This window comes from Podarcis erhardii (genome assembly GCF_964252035.2).
Source record: "Podarcis erhardii genome assembly, chromosome: 17".
NCBI lineage: Eukaryota > Metazoa > Chordata > Lepidosauria > Squamata > Lacertidae > Podarcis > Podarcis erhardii.
Window position 1 is genome coordinate 7,999,857 of NC_138515.1, and position 21,119 is coordinate 8,020,975.

General features: G+C 48.6%; 1 protein-coding gene across 6 annotated transcripts in view; it reads left to right on the forward strand.

The window, feature by feature from the left end:
- The first annotated feature begins 247 nt into the window (after window positions 1–247).
- ELAVL3 (ELAV like RNA binding protein 3) overlaps window positions 248–21,119 on the forward strand; it is a 76,617-nt gene continuing 55,745 nt past the window's right edge. For 2 of the 6 annotated variants that reach the window (XM_081845433.1, XM_081845435.1), the window contains exon 1: window positions 248–1,074. In XM_081845433.1, the coding sequence (XP_081701559.1) occupies window positions 1,066–1,074 (9 nt within the window). In that variant the 5' untranslated portion in view covers window positions 248–1,065. The remainder of the gene's footprint in view (window positions 1,075–21,119) is intronic. The other 4 variants (XM_081845438.1, XM_081845434.1, XM_081845436.1 and 1 more) reach the window with 3 other exon arrangements.

The following is a 21,119-nucleotide window of genomic DNA, read 5'->3' on the forward strand; positions in this document are numbered from 1 at the left end:
GAAAGGGAGAAGAAGCAACGATTCAGAGGGGGGCGCTTCGTCTCCTTTCCTTCGCGCATTTCGTTTTGCCCATCGTTACCTCCCCACGCAGCCTCTCCACCGTGTGTGGTGGGGAGGGGGGGTTTCTAAGCGGAGCAGGGAGGAGCGCGCCTCCGTGATGGCTCGCCGCCGCCAGCCAATGAGCGGGGGCCCTGTCAGTCTTGGGGGGGGGCTCATAAAAGCTTCTGGCCCGGCAGGTGGGGGGCCACTGAGGGGCTGCGCGGGCGGCGGAGCGAGCCCAGCTGCCGCGGCCGGGGCCCCCGACGGACTAGCGCCTTGCTCGCGGCCAAGGACAGGCCCCGAGGGGGGGCCCGGAGAAGAGAGCGCCCGCCCATCCCCCTCTTCCCCCCCCCCGCCAAAATCCCCGGGTGTAAATAGTCAAGGGCGTTTAAAGGACCATTGTGTGTATCTCCGCGAGTCGCTCGCCTCCCGTCCGTCCCTCCTCCGTTCCCCCCCCTTTTTAATTTCCCCCCTTAAAAAAAAATAATCCGCCCATTTCTCTCTCTCTCGTTCTACTCCCCCCCTCCCGCGTTCTTTTCTTTTTCTGTTTTCTCCGCTCCGTTCTCCTCTCCTCTTAACATTCCTCGCGGCTCCCTTCTCCGGGCTAAATCCCGCTTCGACGCCCATCCTTTCTCCTTTTCCACTTCTTCCGCTCCTTCCCCGCCTCCCTTCTCCTCGGGAGGGAAGCTGTTTTTATAAAAAGAAGGGTTTTTCTTCCCTCCGCTTCTCCCCCGCCCCCCCCCCCGGGACAGCAATTTATCCTCGCTTCCTCCCTCCCCCCCACCTCACCCGGACGGTTCCCCCCCCCTTATTTTGTATGCGCCACCGTCGCCGGGGGGTCCAACTCGCCATCGATCGGGAAGGCAAGGCGACCCCCGCCCCGCACCCGGGGCCAATCCGTTCCGACCCGCCCCACCCGAGGAGGAGGAGGAGGAGGAGGAAGAAGGGGGCGAAGAAGCCCGATTCTAGAGCCGTCCACGGAGCCGCCGCCGCCGCTGCCCGGCAGGATCCCGGCGCGCCCTAAGCATGGTCACTGTAGGTATTTCGCGGCTCCGGCGCTCCTTTGTATGCTTCGGGGGCGGCGGCGGGCTGGATGGATGGATAAACGGGGGAAGGGGGAAATGTAGCGGAGACGGCGCTCCGGAGAGCCCTGCCCCTCCCCGCTGCTCGTTTGGGGGAGCTTTGGCCTTGAACGGGGAGGTGAAAGGGAAGGCGAAATCTCTGCCGCGGTGGCTCTCCGCGGGCGCACTCGCCCCCTTCGCCAGGGACACGCGCGCGCACAAGGGGGGCTCTTTGGAGACTCGGGAGCCTGAAAGGATCCATACGACGCCCTTCCTTCCACCCAAAGATTGCGGGCGGGCGGAGAAGGGCTAAAGAGCGTGTTCACACGAACACACACACACGTATCTGGATTGTGTCAGCTATAGTACATTGTGCAGGTCCGAGAGAAGGGCGAGCCTCCCTCGGGTTTTCCTTGGGGAGGGTGTGCGTATTCGAGTGCACGGCCGAAGCGGAGCTTGCTGCGTCTCGGAGGACGATGGAATCGACCATAACACACCAAAGCATCTATTATAATGGGGGGGGGGTTTCCTATCCGTGTGGTTGATTTTTCCCTTGGAGGGGAACGGTTATGCAGATACAACAGTCCTTTCCTGCACGCATCCATCACCGTGGAGGTCGTGCAAGAAGAGGAGAGAAGGACATTTTGCGCTCCCCCCCCCCCGTTGCCTCCGCAGAGTGGCCCAACTTAAGGCAGATTTCTAGCTCAGCGGTTTGCAATTCTGGATGCAACCCGACGGGTTTCGAGAGATATTGCGCGTAGGAATTGGGAGGGGAGGCGGTGTCTGGGGGTTTTGTGCGCCTCGGTCGCTTCGGGGTGTGTCTCTCTCGAGCTGGCCGCGGGCAACCGTTGGTGCTTCGCGCACGTCTGGCTGCCGCCATGCAGGCGCGCGTAAGGCACGCCGCTTTCTTGGCTGGGTGGGATCGCCGCCCGCGGGCCACCTCGTGCTCGACGGGGCCGGGAAGGCGCGCGGTGGCCCTCTCCGCATGCCGCCCTCGGGCGCGCATCTCCAAGCGGCTCCTCGGAGGCGAGGAAGGAGCTGCTGCTGCCCGCTGCCTCCGCCAACGGTGCCTTGGAGAGGGGGAGGGCAAGCGGCGAAATGAAAGCGATCCGGCTTGCCACGGGACGGGCGGGGGAGCCGACGATGCCGTTGCAAGGGGGCTTCGTCTATCTAGAACCTGCATTTCTCCGCTGCTGCTGCTGCCGCCGCCGCCCCTCTGCACGCAAGCGGGGGAGGGACGCGCCGCCCTCCTTGGCGCGTTGCATTTTGTTGCGCGCTTGCAAATGCCATCCTTTTGAAAAGCAGCATCGCGCTCTCCCTCTCCCCCCCCCCCGCAACCTCGTCCTCTCTCCTAGAGAGACGTTCCCATCTGGGCCCCACCCCACCCCCCGACCCACCCACCCCCCGCGAGCTGGAGAGCCAGTCTGCAGGCAGGGGGATTGCAGGCGAACAAAAGGAGCTGGCGGCAGCATTTCAGGGAGGGGTTTAAGTGCCTCCCCCGACGCACAATCGGCTTGTACTGAGGCTGTTGCAAATGCTGCCAGGAGGAGGAGGAGGAGGAGGAGGAGACGGGGTGGAAATGCGGAAAAGGGATGGAGGGGACGCGCGCGTGTCTCAGGCGGCGGGAGAATAGGGGTGTGAGATGGCGAGGTTGGGTGAGCAGTAGGGAGGAAGGTGGCAAGACCCAGCGGGCTCCGTGTGTGTGTGTGCGCGCGCGCGCGCGCGTGCAAGGGAAGCATGGCATGGGTGGGTCTGTGACCAGACTTCCCTCTGTGCAATATGCGCCTGGTTGCAGGTAGGCGGGGTGGGGGCAGATATGAGTGCCTGCTTATGCCACATTTAGGGTTTAAAAAGGCGGGGACCACCGTAAGGGGAAAACAGCCTTTGTAGATGACACAAAGCCATTTTGACCTTGTAGCGATTGCTCAGTTGTGCACTCCTGCCGTACTGCAATGTGCACCCCACCCTCTGGGAAGCATGGGCATGGAGGGAGAAAGGAGTGGGGTGTGTGTGTGTAGGGCTGGAGTGGTGGCTTAGATGCATGTGTGCTTTCTTTCTGTAATAGCTGTATGCACCGCATCTCACTTGTGGGTGTAAAGGCAGGAAGGGGGGTGGTAGAGATAGAGAGAAAAGCCACAGGGTCAGCAATGCAGCAGAGAGAGAGAGAGAGATGGAGAGGAGGGGGAACTGGGTTCTTAAAGTTACAGTGCAAGAAAATGGCAGCTTGAATAGCCTTTCCCCACTCACGCAGGCAGGTTAAAGGGTCGACTTCTGCACTAGGGAGGCTAATCTGTGCCAAGGTTGGGCACACTATTTCTGCAGGCAGTTTGGATGGGGATCTGTGGGGCCTGGAGCAGGAGGGGGAAGGCCTTAGCTTGACGCCAGACAGGTTGAGCCACCATCCCTTATTCCTGGTGAAACTCCAGCAATCTCCACAATATGGATTACAGGGCAGAAAAGAGAGACTGTCATCTACAACCCTTCACACCCTGGTTTAGATTTTGAGGCATTGTGTGAGGGAAAGGGAGAGGGAGAGAGACCTGCAATAGCTACTTCTACATTTGGCTAGTGGCAGTATTGTCTTCCCAAACGTGGTTACCAACACCATATTTAAAATAAGCAGCGCTGTTGTGATGCCTTCGTGTAGGTGTCCATGTGATGTCTAGTTATTAATTACATTTGCCCTACAAAAAGCTTATGGCATCATAAATCAGTTTCCAAGACTTCTAGTTGTCTTTTGTTCCATCAGACTGTCACAGCTGCCCCCCCCTTGGGATTTGGCTAACAAAATCTTAAATTGGTTGGTCTTCCTCTTATGTAAGGCCATTGCTGTTTCCGCTTCACAGATGGTTAAACTGAGTCTGGTTTCTGATCAGCTGATGGTGACTGGGATTTGAACCCCGAACCAAGGTCAACCGTGCAGTCCATTGGAACCAATCGACTCCTCTTGGATTTTGTGCTGTGTGTGTTGTTTTTATTTAATATGGAGCTGCATGCTCTGTGTCTTCAGTCAACCTCTGGGCGAATAATTCTATCACCTGGGCTTCCTAAGGCTGTGAGATGAAATACCGATCATGTAGAAACATAGAGTAGCAGGGTCATCTAGTGTAACCCCCCTGCAATGCAGGAACCTCAACAAAAGCATCCATGACAGATGGCCACCCAACCTCTGCTTTAAAACCTCCAGGGAAAGAGCAGAACTGAAATCCTGCAGGGTGTAGCTAAAATGGCCTTGACCAGTACATGGTCTAAGCCTTGTCCTTTAAGCTGGCAAGGAGTGTGCAGTCTGCCAGTCATTCCAGAAGGCTCTGCTCTGCTCTGCTCTCTCTGTCTGTCTGTCTCTTCCTTCCTTCTTCAGCTCTTCTTTGCCACGTATGCTTTCTAAGGCTCTCCGCTACCCACCTTTAGCTGCCCACCGAAAGACCCCTTTTGGGTCTTTCCTCCCACCTGTCACCTAGGGGCACAACCCAATCCTGGATCACTTGGGATGGGAAAGAAAGGCAAAGGGAGAAGGGGAGATCACAGGAGACACAGGAAACAGCTTAGGATGTTTCAGCCTCTTTGCAGGAAGGACTCACAAGGTTCTTCCTCTGCCCAGGGCCTAATCCCTTCCCACGTCAGAAGGCCTCACCCAAAGCTTTTAGTGTGGTGCTAGCAGCCAGGGGCAGGTGGGTGGGGTGGAGCAGGAATGCCCCCGAGTAGCAAGTTCAGACAGGAAATTGGCCCTTTGGGGGTTCCATCCCTGTTTCTACGCAAGGAAGGAGCCAGCCGGCTGGGAGCCAGACCTCCTCGTTTCTGTTAGTCGTTATGCGCAGCTTGGGGAATGGGACTTAATTGTGTTGTGTGAGATGGTCGCAGCTGCTGTGCTTCACCATTTGGCGTGGCTGAAGCCTGGCCCAGGCTCTGTAAATAAACATGCTGTTTTTCACTCCTCGCTTTCCTTGTTTCTCCACTGTCTTAAGGCACAAGGTGGCAGCAGCCTTGCCATTCTCCCCTCCTTCCTGACCCTAGTAAATCAGGGCTACAGGCAGGGAAAGTGTGGCATTCAACTAAGTGCTCCTGTGTCGTGGGGTGGGGGAAGAACACAGCAGCTCACAGGGTGAGCTATGTTCATTAATTTCAGTGGGTCTACTCTGGGTAAGACTTGAGCTGAATAAACTTGACATTTTCTCAGTGTTATCAAATGGCTTTGTAATTAGTAGCCAACAAATGACCATGTCACCTGGGCTGCTTGTGGTTTATATGGCTAGACTACAACATGCCAGGAGTGCACATAATCTTGTGCAATATCTTGGATCTGGTACAAACTGCACGTTCTTGAGAAATGCACCACTGAAATCTTGGAGGGTCTTTCATATGGAAACATGGAGTTGGTATCACTGACTTGGCTGGTTATCCCAGTGTTGCTATCTTACTTCTAGATTCTAGGCATGCTTTGCTATGTCTCCTAAGGCTTCTCCTCCTAACACTTGGCAAAAACAAAGCAAAAACTACAGAAGTCTACAAAAGCAAATAATTGTTTCATTGCAAAGTGTGCCAGTTTGGAATTTATTTCTGTGTGTGAAATTTGCACACTGAACCTGGATACTTGGTGCATAGTATGGATGGATCTGATTATCAGGTGAGGAACCTGTGGCCTTCTGGATGTTGTTGGACTCTGACTCCCATCATCCACAGCCAGTATGGCTAGCAACTAGGGATGATGGGAGTTGTAATCCAACATTTGGACGGGTTCTTTAGCAGTGTCCCACATCTTCTGATTAAGACCATCAGGAGTCCACAGGTGACCTAGGCAAGTCGCTTGGAGACAGGACGGCAGCGCACACTCTAGGATTAATTTTAACACATCACCTGTAATCAGCATTCGAAATTTGGCAGGTGCATTTTGCACCTGCCTGTCAACCACTTGCGACCAAGTTCAGGCGCCAGGATGCTCCCTGACATCACCATCTGGAGGTGCGTGCCTGAGGATCCTTGGATCTTGACTGTTTTCACACACTAGCAACACATCCTGTAGAATTCCTTTATTTTATCTGCATAATCAGAACCGAAAAGTCATAATGGAAAAAATATGATCTTTGAGTTGTCTGGCCCCCAAATGGCAACTAGGCACTCTGTTTTGGCAAATGTAACCTGGTTTAAGTAACCATTTGGCACCTAGTTTATATATCTGAGTTTTGTAGCACTGTCTGCAGTACTGGGGAAACCTCCTTGGTGACATTACAATGCATTTTAGGGTCCACACCCCTTGGATAGCCTAGTGTGCCATTGGGTTTTAAGCGTTCCTTGTTTCCCCATAGTCGACCGCCTTGAGCTTTTGGGGTTGGCACTGCAGCAACCTGATATATTTGCTGGTCTTCCACCCTTACAACATCTTGACAATGTTCCACATCCACTAAAAAATATCCACACCTAATAAGGACCCCATGATCATGTGCAGAGATTATGTTCTCTTTGCTTTCTTGAGACATTATTGTGGTTGCCATTAGCTGTTTTGTGTGGTGCATTTTTTATTTTTTATTTGTCTTAGGGAGAATGATGTGCCTGTGATTTTCACCTCTCCTTGGGGCAGCTGGCCTTTAATTCAGTTCTTCATGCTCTCTGGTTGTTTCATGCAAGCCCAGGGTGGTGTTTTGGGGCCATTTTTCAGTTGGCTTTTGATTATCATCTTCTCCTGTCTCATATTTCCAGTGGTTGTGATGGTTCTTGGCAGATGCAGTTTTCTGAGGGTTGTCTTGTTAATTCTGGTCCTGGAACTAGAGTCGCAATAGACCATGTAGTCTGGATTGGCCACTCTGTAACTAAACCAAATCCAACAGATGCCCCATTCAGCCTCTCCTTGAAAGGTTTCTACAATTTTTGTAGAAATATGACACACTTAGAATACTACAAAGCACTGTGCTTTATATGCTCAATAATATTATAGGCAGCTGGTTCCATTATGCACTAGGAAGTTCCCCCCATTGTGTCTGTGTGTCTTCTAAAGCTACCTGCTTATAGGTACTCCATGAATAATTGCAGCCCTTTGTGTTTTGGCATCATTCTCTTGGTGGCTGAAAAGGGTGCTTGTTTCTTCTGGCCTTTGGTTGCTATTTTGGGCTTACATGTGCATGGACTTGCAGGACTTGCAGTTGTTTCTAGTTAGTCTTTTCCCGTAACTTGCTGTGCCCCTGTTCCAATTGTGCCCCAGAACACATTCCTTTTTGGGGGCAGCCGCCAGGAACTCTTGCAGAAGGGATGCCCTTGCTAACTTTTGTTTGGTGGGATTTCCCTGCAACTTCAAGCCATTCACTCTTCTTGCACCTGGATGCATCACTGGTTGTTCCTTCCCTTCCTTGTCGGTTTTCTAAAGTCCGACTCAAAGCACTCTGGCCCTGCCATTGCTCAAGAGGCTGCCATATTCCATGGCTTTCAGTCACAACTCATTAAGTTCTGTCCCAGAACATTTCAGATTCAGCACCATGAAAGCTCAAATTCTCAGAATGAAACAAATGACGTGAAGATCAAGTTGCTCACGTGTCTATTTTACACAATAGGATCTGTGCTCAGGATTTTGGTGTTCAGGATTTATATATGATGCCGAGCAGGGGAACAGAAAGCATGAAGGACATAGAGGGCATCAGGACTACGCAATGGATGGACTGATTGATGCCCAACCCTGACCGCTGGAAACTCATTCCACCTTTGGCTTCAGATGTTTAGTTTAACTGGATCCTGCCCACATGGTTTTAAGTGAAAACCTAGAGCCATATTTGCTGCATTAAAAACAAAATCTGTGGCAGCTTAAAGATGAAAAGAATGAAGAAGGATTATCTTTTCATAGACGAGAGCTGGGGAGGGCAATAAAGGAAATCTGGATCTTCTGATGGATCACTGGATGATTTGCAGCAGAACGACTGGCAAGAGTTTCTGACTCTTAATTGTTAAATAGCAACAACAAAATGGCATCCCTCCAGCCTTCTAAAGTAGGCCAATCCCCTAAGCTGCAGTAACTCACTCCGGTACAGATTTGTATGTTTATGTGCAGATCATCTCAATGCTTGGGTCCCAGTAGACCCTTCCCCTGACCTACCATGTTCAGCTGGTTGGGCCCTCACCAGCGAGCCACTATTTTGCAACTTGCTCTGGTTGGTTCTCCTTAGGATTTGAATAAAAACAACAACAAAGTAGAGCCCACAAGCCTGAAGCCTGCCCTTACCCTGGGCTTGGAGGCAGTTTAACCAGATGCACAAAGTGTTCTGTACTCCAAGCAAGCACAACACTTTTTATCAGGTTGGCCTCTCATAGCCCCTGAAAGCGGATGCCACAATAAATCCGTGGGTCTTTCAGAGTCTCTTCCAGGGCTTAACTCTCAGGTAAGCGTGCATGGGATCATAGCCAGAGACTCAAACCTTCAGATTTCAGAAATGTAGGCTTATACCTTATTGTTCATCGTGACCCCAGTTTGACCCAAGAGTTTATTTTGCCCCCCTCAGGGGCTTTGGAGATCTTTGGTGAGGGCGATGAGAGAGAGCTGCTTTCGAGAGCCCCATCCCACCCAGTGCAACGGCCATAATGCTCATGGTGCTGTACGGACATGTCGTTGGGCAGTTGCGCTACTAAGTTGGCGATGGACGCTGACTGGGGTTCCTGAGGCGTAGCTGGAAACCGTCTCCCCCCTGCAGCCCCTCCTTCATTTCTAAACCCACTCAATGGGCACCGTCGGACTGAGCAAAGCAGCTGGGCCTTATCACGCAGGGAGCATCGCGGCCTGGCCTCACAGCACCCTGAATGCTCAATTTCACGCTGTGCATGAAATATTCAGTGCTTGCTGCCATGTTTGCGTGAGAGGGAGCAGGCGCACCGTTTCTCCTCCCCCACCGCTGTGCCTTCTGCCTATCCATTATTCAGCGGCTTTCATCAGGTCCCTTGGCCCTGCCTCACAGACAGGCAGAAAGGGGGGGGGTCTCCTCCTTTCTGCCCTCAAATCTCTTCCCTTTTCTCCTCCCCCACCTACCGCCCCCAGCTGTTCCATCACAGTGGCTTCCCTTGTGCTTTCAGCAATGACCAGCAATCTAAAGGGCAAGCGACCTGGCCAGTTCTGGTGACCAGGGCTCCTCGGTTCTGAGGGAAGAGAGCGGGGGGGTCTAAGGGGATGCTTGGAAGCAGTGGGCAAGCAAGCGGGCACTGGCAGGAGTGAGGCTGGGGGCCAGAACTCTTCTGAGTTCTGCTGCCAGCTCTAGGAGGAGAGGAGAGGAAAGAAAAGGAAAGAGCACTGCTTGTTATATAACTGCTGCAAAGCTCCACTGGACAAATCGAAATGACTCAGCAGCTTGCCTTCCGCTGTCTTCTCTGAACAGTAAGGAAACACGGGTATCTGCTCCAAATCACAACCCAAGTGTTGACAGATGTGCAAGCGATGGTGGTCGCTATCCCCTGCATGTGGGTGCAGTCCATTTGATGGCGATGCTCTTATATTCTTGCTCCTCGTACATTCGCTTTACCTTTGTTGTGCTCCAAGGACATCAGGGCAGGCGGTATATATATAATCTCCTCACTCCTCCTCCTTTTAAATAATAGTCACAGTGACCTTGTAAAATAGGTAGGCTGAGATGGAGCCTGGCCCAAGGTCATTTGCTGAGGTTGGAGGTCAAATGGGAATGAACCCTGCACTCTCCTGTCTCGGTTCCAGTACATTATCTGATTGATGGATTATGTGTGTGGGTGAGCTCTCTCTGTGCTGAAGGACAGTTCCCTATTGGCCCTGCATAGCTTCCAGTTCTTAGAAGCACAAGGATGCTACACAATTCCATATGCCTCATTTCTATAGGATTTGTTAGGCACCATGCCTCAGCACACACTTGTGCATCATGGATGCATTACAAGATGTTTATGTACCCCAAGGTTGTGATTTTGTGTGTTAACCTGACAGACTGTCAGTTGTGATGTCCAGTCTCTTCATATCGATCCAGGCATGCGCCAAATCCAGTTCTACTGGCCCCAGAATGCTAGGCTTTGAAACTTTTCAGTGGTGAGAGCACTTCCTGATCTGTCAATAAAAAAAGCAAGAAGTGGGTGGTGTGGAAAAGGAAGGTTCTGATCCGAGAGGTACTAATGTTTGCTCAGAATGTGAGAGTAATGAGGTGTCCATTTGCATTTCCTGTAGTCAAATCCAGGTATCCACAAAGCAGCACATGGCACCAGAAGCAGCATTTAGTGCACATGTGGCTGAAACTTCACAATGCATTGCAGACTCTGCATTTTTTTCTAGCACAGTATCGGAGGCTTCCAGCAACTAACCTTATGCAGCCAAATAAGCCTAGGCCTTAATGATCCCTTTGCTGCTGTGAACAAGCAGCGTGGGGGGGTGTGCCCACCAAAATCTGCATGCCGCACAATTTGTGCTTCTTAAAAAAATTAAGTTCAGTGAAAGTCTTCCGCTTTCTGCTATGATGACGACATATGTGTTGTCTGCTAATACGTCACAAGAAAACTTGCAAGGTGTCTTCTTTTTGGTTTTAAATACTTAAAAATATGCTCAGTGTGTTGACAGATGATTAAGTGGGCATTGCTTTTCCAGTCACTTGAAAGGGGTTTAATTGCTCCCAACCAGTTAATTGGTTTAATGTTGCAGACCTACTGAGAGCAGGTTTAGAAATTTAAAAGGCTTGGCTGAGCAGAAGCCCTTCAGTCAAGCTAGGGACTTGACGACACTCTACCGAAATCCCTGTCCAGCAGCTGAAATGCTAGTCAGTGCTCTTACCAGTCTAAAGTTTCTCAGAGGGAGCAGATCTATGGGCTCCTGGTTGCATTATAATTTCATATTGCAGACCTTCACTCATGAACATAGTTAGTGCATGATCTAACGCTGAGCGTGACATTAAGCTTTCCTGGTGTGTGTGTTTTGCATGTCATTTTCTCAAATTATAATCTCAGAGCCATATTCATGTATGCACACATGTGTGCTTTGTAAGGTGAGATTGATAGGTCCGCCCTCCCCCTAGTGTATGTATGCTTGGAAGACAGATCCTCGCTTCTGCTTTCAAATACTTGTGCTGGTCTGGAAGAGAAGATTTACATAGCTATTTTCCCTTAACAAAATGCAGACAGCCTTCCCTCTTTTTTTGTGCCGCTTGTGTAATAATATTGAACTTTCCAAAGGGCAGCGCAGTGGAAGGACGGAAAGGCAAACAACACTATATAGAATTTATTTGAGAAAGTTACCTCCTGTGCAGATACGCTGAGCAAAAATCTGTTTACTATATAGATTTAAAAACTCTGGGTTAGCGAGGATCCCAGGAACCATATGTGAGTGGGTGTCTACTCCTCCATTTTATGCTATGCTACAAGGAAATGGTCCACCCAGTTTGACACCTCTGTTCCCATATTGCTCAAACTTCCTCCCCCAGGATAGGTTGGGGGGGAAAGGGAAGTTGGGTTTCCCTCCCTTAAAGAACTTGGGAGTGTGAAGGGAAGGGAATGTAGCTGCCATGACTAGGATTGTAGCCCCTATGTTCAGCTTCTGATTAATAATAATAATAATAATAATAATAATAATAATAATAATAATATAATCCTGCCCATCTGGCTGGGTTTCCCCAGCCACTCTGGGCAGCTTGCAGCACATAAAGAATTGTAAAACAATACAAGGTTGCCTTCAGATGTCTTCTAAAAGTCAGATCATTGTTTATTTCCTTGACATCTGATGGGAGGGTGTTCCACAGGTTGGGGGCCACTACCGAGAAGGCCCTCTGTCTGGTTCCCTGTAATCTCACTTCTTGTGGTGAGAGAACCGCTAGAAGGCCCTCAGTATCCGGGTTTAACGATGGGGGTGGAGATGCTCCTTCAGGTATACTGGGCCAAGGTCATTTGACTGGGCACAATTGGGAATCGGTCAAGGCATCTGACCAGATAGGACAGCAAGGAATACATTTTTGTAAGCTTCTATAAATCATTTGTGTTCAGACCTTCCGCAACCTCCTGGTTACTTAATCCAGGGCCTGAGAGCTAAGACTTCAGTGGGTCTGAACAGAATCCTTTGGGTTGGCCAATTCATTGGGAACTTTGGGTTTTCATGAAATGAAAGCAAGTAATTTAATTTATTACTGTATTTATTTACTACTGCGGAGGGGTAAAGGCAGTGGCTGGTTATCTTTCTTCAGTGCTGAAATGACTTGAGCAGCCTCTTTAGTACTACCTGTTTTGACAAGGAGGCGGCATCACCATTCATTTCCCCATCTTTGGCGGCAAATTATCTTAAACTGTTCCTGAGGATCCTGAAGCAGCACAAAGTTCACTGAGCAGAGCTGTTTGTGGAGGAAGGGGGAAAATAATCTGGTGGTTTTTTTCTACCTCTTTGGGCCTGTGGTGGTTTAATACTCATGGACAGTGCAAAACTTGACTCTTGTTTCTAGCAGGAAGATTTTGAAAATGGCTCTTTTTCTGAAGACTGCTGATCCATTTTTTAAAATCCTAATTCGTTGCCAACCAATTAAGGTTTTTTAAAAATGGATCAGCGGTCTATTTTTTGAACCGATGAATAGATTTAAATACATTTGCACACTGGAAAACCTCCTTGGATTGTGGAGGAAGCACGACAGCATCTCAACTGCGAGAGCTTATAATTTAGCTAACAATAGGTGCCAGCCATCGTCAGAAGGAAGATCCATCTTTCTTATTTTCCTCTTCACCAAAATTGAAGAACGCACAAGACCCTCCTCACATTAATCCATTGTGGGATTACCTGGCCTGTAGAGATCACGGTCTCATCCTTAGTGATGATGCTTCTTGTGCTTTAAAAGACCCATGAGAATTCCTGCTGGTCATTCCAAACCTAAGAATTAGCACTGAGGGTCAAACTGCAGGTCAGAAATGGACATCATAAAAGTGTGCGTTTGCAATGAGCCACCATGTTTCAGTTGCAGAAAGCAAACCCTGGAAGATCCCCATCCAGGCTGGCACCACCCTATGAGGAGGTGGATTTCCTTCCCATGCCATTTCCCTACTGAGCATCACCTCACCAGTACAGTGGTATCTCGGGTTACAAATGCTTCAGGTTACATACGCTTCAGGTTTCAGACTCCGCTAACCCAGAAATAGTACCTCGGATTAAGAACTTGGCTTCAGGATAAGAACAGAAATAGCGCAGTGGTGGTGCGGCAGCAGCAGGAGGCCCCATTAGCTAAAGTGGTACCTCAGGTTAAGAACAGTTTCAGGTTAAGAACAGACCTCCAGAACGAATTAAGTTATTAAACCGAGGTACCACTGTACTTCGATTTGCCCCCGGAAGTTCTCTTTGTAGTTAACAGCAGTGTCAGGGCAATTGTGGTGGTGCGTGCTGAAGGGCAGGGGAGACATAGCGCGATCCTAATCCACATCCGGGCCCCATAGCAGGTTCCTTTGGAGGAAATAATGGTTGCAACATCACAGCGTAAAGCAGTGGCACCAACTTGAACAAAATACAGTGGTACCTCAGGTTAAGTACTTAATTCGTTCCGGACGTCTGTTCTTAACCTGAAAGGTCTTTCAGGACTTGTGTTATATGGTCTCGGCAGCCACTCTGAAACAGTAGGCCACTTTTGAAAGTGGTGAAGAGTTGGTTCTAACTTCTCATGTTGTAGTTGGGTACCAACAGCACCCATCAAGTGCTCATAGAATCATAGTATTGTAGAGTTGGAAGGGATTTCAGTGGTCATTTAATTCAACACTCTGTAGGAATCACAGTTAAGGAATCCCTGACAGATAGCCATCCAACCTCTGCTTAAAAACCTCCAAGGAAGGAGGTCCACTACCTTCCAAGGGAGTCCATCCCACAGTCAAAAAAAGTTAGAAAGTTCTTCCTGATGTTTAGTTGGAATCTCTTTTCTTGTAACTAGTTTCCATTGGTCCATCTTCTACCTTCCAGAGCAGGAGAAAACAAGTGTTGAAGGTTTTGCATATGTAAAAATTGCTTCATGGCCCCTTATAATACTAAGAAGCTTCTCCACACTCCCTGCATAACCTCTAAGTACTATATAGAGGCATTTACCAAATTATAATGGGATGTGCTCATTATAGGTAGTCCTTGTGTGCAACGTGTAAAATGAGATTTGGATTAATCTCATGTCAGTTTGAATTTGTTTTGCATCAGTTGTCCAGTAAGATGTATTCAAGAGCTTGCTAGGCTGCTCATGAACTATACACTAAGGAGGGATTTAGCCCAACGGGATGAGCATGAATGTGGAGGATCTTCCCTCTCCACTTTATGTTGGAATAGTTTTGACTAAACTTATTTGACTAAGTTTCAAGTAGTGCTTTTACAGTACACTTGGTAGCTGAAGGCCAAAGCACTTAAACATCCCAGCAAAATCAAAAAGGATAAGGGCAGAATACACGAGCCAAGCAGAGGAAGTTCAAGGTAAAAGATTCCTAATTTGCAAGAGCCATTTGGCAATGGAACACAACTTTTTAGGGAGGCCATGGAATGTATTTTGAAGCTTTTAAAAGATGCTGACTTGGTCTTGAAGTTGTTTCCATCTTGCATAGTTTAGGAGGCCACATTTCAAGGTGTCATTTTGAAGTGGCTTGGACCCACACATGAATGGCAAGAAGCCACTAGCTCCAGGTTAACATGCTTGGGGACACTTGACTCTCGTCCCGTTGCTAAAAGCAGTGCAGCCATTCTTTGATTTCCCTAGTGTTAATGGCAGCCCGGAAAGCACTGGAGGAGGGGAGGAATCATTGCAAAAGTGCTGCAGTTATTAGCGCATCCACGCTGCAGCCTCCAAACATGGCAAGACAGGCATGTGTGCAAGTGTGAAAATCATACAAACATTTTTTAAATGCAGTTTTTGCATTTAGAGTCTGAGTCATATCAGGGATTGAGGGTGTGGGAAATGAATTGAGGATTAAATCTGTAGGTGTAAATCTGAACCTTCTATCCCATGTGTGTGGGAGAAGTATTAAAGCAAAGTAAAGCCTTTTTAGCAGAGTAAAAACACTTGGAAGTTTTGCAGTTTATTGAAGCTTAGGAATTAGGCAGTTATACCCTTTTATCCCTTCTATTTGTGGTCTCTTGGCCTTTCCCCCTTCACCACCGTTGCAGAGAATGAACCACGTTTTTGTAAGATAAACAGAAAAAGGATTTACTTACATTTCAGTGCAGGCAGCAAATACAGCAGTGTGCAGAAAAATACTTCTGAGTTACAGTAAAATAATATGCATTTGTGATTTTGGCTGCAAACCCCAAAGGGGAAAGTTTTGTCAGTTAGAGGGCTGAGCTGGGTGATTCTTTGACAAAGGTGTGACTGACTCAGCCAGGAAAAAATGGTTTGTGTTTCACAAACAGGCATCCCGATTCTCAAACCAGAGATAATTGGAGGTTGGTAATTAGTTCCAATCTACATTTAGGCTGCAGCAGCTGGTATCTTCTTTTGTCACCTATTGAACTGACTAGGGCAGAGAGAAACATGGCTGTTGTATTCCACTGAAGCACATGGAACGAGTCTAAGTTTCATGACAGAAGCAGGCATTACACCCCAGTTTCATTGACACACTCTGCTTTGAGGTGCCACTCAAAGGTTGTCGTCTCCAAGCAACTATTAGGTTGTGCGGTTCGACAAGGGAGCAAGCCTGATATAGCCCCAGGTTCTTCCTGCCTTGCTGGAATAAGTTTTGGATCCTTTTCAAATGGAAATGGAGGAACTTAGGTTGTGTACATACTGCTGGCTTGAAATGCAGCTAGGTTACTCTCTCAAAGCTGGCTTGGGGAGAAATGCAGAGGGTGGAATTCAACATAGCAGTAAGTAGGGTACTTCCCCACTCTCCTCCCCACACACCTCCTAAACCTGTCCTGGGGATTCCCCTAACCCTCCGGAGCAGATTTAATGGTTACCCAGGGTGGGGACAAAGGCCCTTTGAATAAGCAGGCCTCGTTTTGCTTGCACAACAACTTAGTTGAACCCACCCTGAATTTCCAAAGAAAACAAAGTACAGTGGACCCTTGAGTTACGTACCACTCTGGATGCATAACTTCCGGGTTTCCCCCCGCTCACATGCACAGAAGTGCTCTATCATGCTGTGCATGTGGGCAGAAGCGGCGCCTCCAGTTACTGACTTTTTAGGTTAAGTACAGACCCCCGGAACGAATTTACCGTATTTTTTGCTCTATAGGACGCACTTTTCCCCCTCCAAAAATGAAGGGGAAATGTGAGTGCGTCCTATGGAGTGAATGCAGGCTTCAGGCAGCTATCCGCAGACCTTCGGAGCCCGGTGGGAGTTCCCGCCAGGCTCAGAAGGCTTGCGGATAGCAGCAAGCTCCGGGAGCAAAGGCGAGGTTGTGCGCAACCTGGCCCCGCTCCCGGACCCGTTCTGTAAGTGGACCGTTCTGTCCACTGTAAGAAATTCCTCTGTGTCCCCATCAGCTTGGTGTTCTTTTGTCCTAGTCATGACACTAATATCCCCACATATTCTAGTCACACAAATCATGTCCCCAGCCCTGGTAGTGTTGGTTTGAAAGTCCCACAAAGAATGCAGTCATGTGCTGAAGCTTCCCTACAGATTGTTGTTTTCTGAAGCTTCATTTGTACAAACAGAGAGCCTGGAACAAACGTGCTGGTCCTAAAGAATGTGTGGAAAGTGGCAAAACGTTTCTGAAGTGGTTCAACCGGTGGGCTTCTGTCACAGAAATAGGTTGGGAAGGGAGTGGTGGAATGACTGGCTTTGCAGTAACAAAAACTGTGTTTATGGTATGAGGAAAGCTTTCCCCCATGTTTCCCATGAAGACTTTTAGGTGGTAGGCGGTCAAGTTGTTGAGTCAACACAGGCCCCTTCCTGGCTTTAACCTCTGTGCTGTCGCGATTGCCAGGATGCGATTCCAGGGAGACTTCTTATGGGTGCCACCTCAGTCTCACAGACAATGCTCTCTGCATGGATTATTCCTTGGGAGTGCAGCTGTTATTCTCTGCCCAGCTCATGAGCTTGGGAAGGGACCACAACTCAGTGATACAGCACATGCAGAAAGCTCCAGTTTTTATCCCTAAAATCTCCAGTGACAATTATCAGGTAAGCAGGGAGAGGAGAGAGACCTCTTCCTGAGTTCCTGGAGAACTGATGCCAGTCAGAGGAGGTGGTATTTGGACTAGATACAGCTACCTATGCTCACAGTGGGTCCTTGCCTACTGAACAGGTGGTAAAAACACTCAGGGGTTGGTAGAAAGTAGAGTACAGCGGTACCTTGGTTCTCGAACGGCTTGGCTCCCAAGCAAATTGGCTCCTGAACTCCGCAAACCTGGAAGTGAGTGTTGCAGTTTGTGAATGTTTTTCGGAAGCCGAACATTTGATACGGCTTCCAATTGAGTTCAGGAAGCTCCTGCAGCCATTGGAAGCCGTGCCTTGGTTTTCGAATGGTTCCGGGAGTCGAATGGACTCCTGGGACAGATTAAGTTCGACAACCAAGGTACCACTGTACTAGCAAGTTTCTGGGGGGCTACTTACTCCCTAAGGACACAAGTGGCGCTGTGGGTTAAACCACAGAGCCTAGGACTTGCCACGGTTCGAATCTCCGTGAAGGGGTGAGCTCTCATTCCTCAGTCGCTGCTCCTGCCAACCTAGCAGTTCGAAAGCAAATCAAAGTGCAAGTAGATAAATAGGTACCGCTCCAGTGGGAAGGTAAACGGTGTTTTCGTGCGCTTCTCTGGTTCACCAGAAGCAGCTTAGTCATGCTGGCCACATGACCCAGAAGCTGTACGCCGGCTCCCTCGGTCAGTAAAGTGAGATGAGCACTGCAACCCCAGAGTCGGCCACGACTGGACCTAATGGTTAGGGGTCCCTTTACCTTTTTACTTACTCCCTAGTGGAATGTGTGATGTTAGGGGGAAAGGTAGTACCTCTGCTGGGGGACACGCTGTGCTCCTTCTGGGGTAGGTTGTCCACCTTTGGTTCCCAGCCTGCCCATTTTGGAGAAGGAAAATTCTGGTCCTAAACTTCCACTGGCTTGTGGGATATCTTTGGGAGAAGAAAAGCTTAAAGAGTAAACCCTACACAAATCTGGAGTGGAGTCTTTAAGATGGTTGGATAGCAGCTTGTACACCACCTTCCAGCAAAGGCCAAGAGGAGAGACTTGTCATCTGGGCAGCCCAGGACCTCCACACGCACTGGCCAGTCTTGTGCCCTGGAGAGGACACTTTGGTGCTGCTAACACAGTGATTTGACTTCATCCCCAGAGGCCCTCTCCAGTGTCTCTCAAGACAGACAGATGCCAACAACTTATCCCCTACTTGGTTGCTGGAACAGAAGTAGCAGTGGGCCTTGCAGAGTTCTTTGGGAGCTAGACTATGTCATGCTATTCACACTTTATTAAAAAGCCTATTTAAATTGGCTTCTTTTAATCTGAAGAAAAGGGAAACATGGGCCCCTAATTTGGAACGTGCTGTTGATCTGGACCCTGCGCCAGTTTCTGCTGAAAATGGTACCTTCTTGGCTTGACGTACTTGCTACTAGGGTGCCTTAAAGGAACAGGACAATTTTCAGCAGGAAGATGTCAAATGTGGTCCCCATTCAGATTGGGAGTTTGCTCCCAATCATCTTGTCTTCAAAATGCAAGTGTCCTGTTTAGATTTTTTTTTTAAAATTAATGTAATGTGGTATTCCCTTCAATATTTTTCAGGAGGAGTGCATTGTCAGGGTCATTTAACACAGACTGGTTGTTTAAGAGGATTAGACAGATTCTTAGAGGATAATGCTCTATTGTTGACATTGGAATAGTAGTGATGGCTAGTAGCTTCTACATACCAGTTGCTGGAAACCATAAGCGTGAAGGATGCTCTTGAACTCAGATTCTTCCCTTAGGCCAGAGTTTCCAAAACTTGGGTCTCCAGCTGTTTTGGGACTACAGTTCCCATCATCCCTGGCCACCAGTCCTGCTAGCTAGGGATGATGGGAGTTGTAGTCCAAAAACAGCTGGAGACCCAAGTCTGGGAAACCCTGTCTTAGGCATCTGGTTGGCCACTCTGAGGATGCTGGACTAGACAAGCCACTGGCGTGATTTAGCAGGGCTGCTCTTACATTGTTAAAAGCTGGTGAATGTGATTTTTTTCTTTTCTTTGTAAATTGTGGACCAAAGGGCAAAAGTTAGACCATGCGGGTCCGAAATGTTTGGCCTGATTATTTTTTTTGTTTAGGTCCCAGCTTAAAGAGTTCATTGAGTAGCTGTGACTGCTTGTGGAACTCAGTGTTAATCTGGATACCTGGCATCTCTTGACAACAAGACCTCAGTGAAGGTTACGGTATCTGTTGTTATGGAAGAAGCTCAAGTCTGCAGCAGCAGCTGATGGAGAGCTTCCTCAGCTGGGAGGGGGACCAGCTGGGAGGCTGTGGGAGTAGCAGTCACGTCCATTTCGTCATGATGCTCCCTGTTGATGTGAGCAAATCATGCGTTCCAATGCTGAGAAGAGAGGCTAAGGAACCAGGTTGCTGTTGTTCCTTTCCATTTGTGGCAGCAGCCTCAATTCCATTCAGAGAGAGCTCTTCCTCTGGTCACAGAAAGCTCATTTGCTTTCCCCAGCTTTTCCTCATTCTGTCTCTTGCTCTGCAGTGTCTTGTTTTCCTATTTTCCTAATCTCAGTTATTTGGCTGCATTAAGCAGCTCTTGTGCAGCCACACAGAAGTGACAGTTGGGGCCTGAATGTGAGGTGTTCTAAATCTTGAAAGGGACAGTGTAGCACGGGACTGTTCCCCAGAAATGCAATTACGCCTGGGATTGTTTTGCATTGAGATGGGTGCTCTGTTGCAAAAATGAGCCATGTTAGTGTATAGATCACAGAATTTTAGAGTTCGAAGGGACCACGAGGGTCATTCCACACCCTGCAATGAAGGAATCTACTGCCCAACGTGGGGCGCGGACTCACAACCCAGAGATTAAGTCTACTGATGGAACTATCATATGTGTGAGTACATCAGCATTATGCCAGTGGTCAAAGGGGTGGTGTGACTCCCTCAATAAGGAAAGGTTAGAGAATTTGGGACTTTTTAGTTTAGAGAAAAGATGAATAAGATGTGGCATGATGAAAAGTTGTTTATGATTATTATTATTATTATTATTATTATTATTATTATTATTATTATTATTAATACTCCGCCCATCTGGCTGGGTTTCCCCAGCCACTCTGGGCGGCTTCCAACAAAATAGTAAAAATACAATAAAAAATAAGACATTAAAAACTTCCCTAAACAGGGTTCCTTCAGATGTCCTCTAAAAGTCAGATTGTTGTTTATTTCCTTGATATCTGATGGGATGGCATTCCATAGGATGGGTGCAACTACCGAGAAGGCCCTGTGCCTGGTTCCCTGTATCTTCACTTCTTGCAGTGAGGGAACCACCAGAAGGACCTCGGAGCTGGACCTCAGTGTCCGGGCTGAACAATTACGCATGGCATGGGGAAATTAGATGGAGAAAAGGTCTATCATAAACTTAGAAATTGTGGACAACAAAAGAAGCTGAATGTTGGAAGATTTAGGACCAATGTTAGAAACTGAGATATGAAAGCTAGGAGCTAAATGGCACCTTAAACCTACGTTATGGATGCAACACTGCAATGTCTAGGTACAGTTTTTTATAAGAAGTATGCAAAGCTGAAAATGAATGAACTGCAGTTAAAAAAATTATGTTCATTTTTCACATGGTCTAGTCCTTCCCCTTCTCACCTTCCCCTAATATTCTTAAGAGGGTCTCTTCTCCAGTCTTCAGAGAGTAGCTGGAAGTGGGGAGGCAGAAAAAGGTCCCCCTTTCCTTCCACTCTGCAGTTTTAATCTGAAATCTTAGGCACAGTACTGCGTCCAGAGCTCAGAAACTGCTTGTGCTAATGAAATTCCCTGTCTCAAAATGCGCCTAGAACAGTAGGAGTTTTGAACACTGTTTAGGACAGAAAAAAGAAAGTACTTCTTCACGCAGTGCATAGAACGAACTACGGAACTCCCTTTCACAAGAGGCAATGGTGACCCCTGCCCACGTCTGTGATTTGCAGGGGTTTGAACTAGTTGACCCTCGGAGCCCCTTCCAACTTC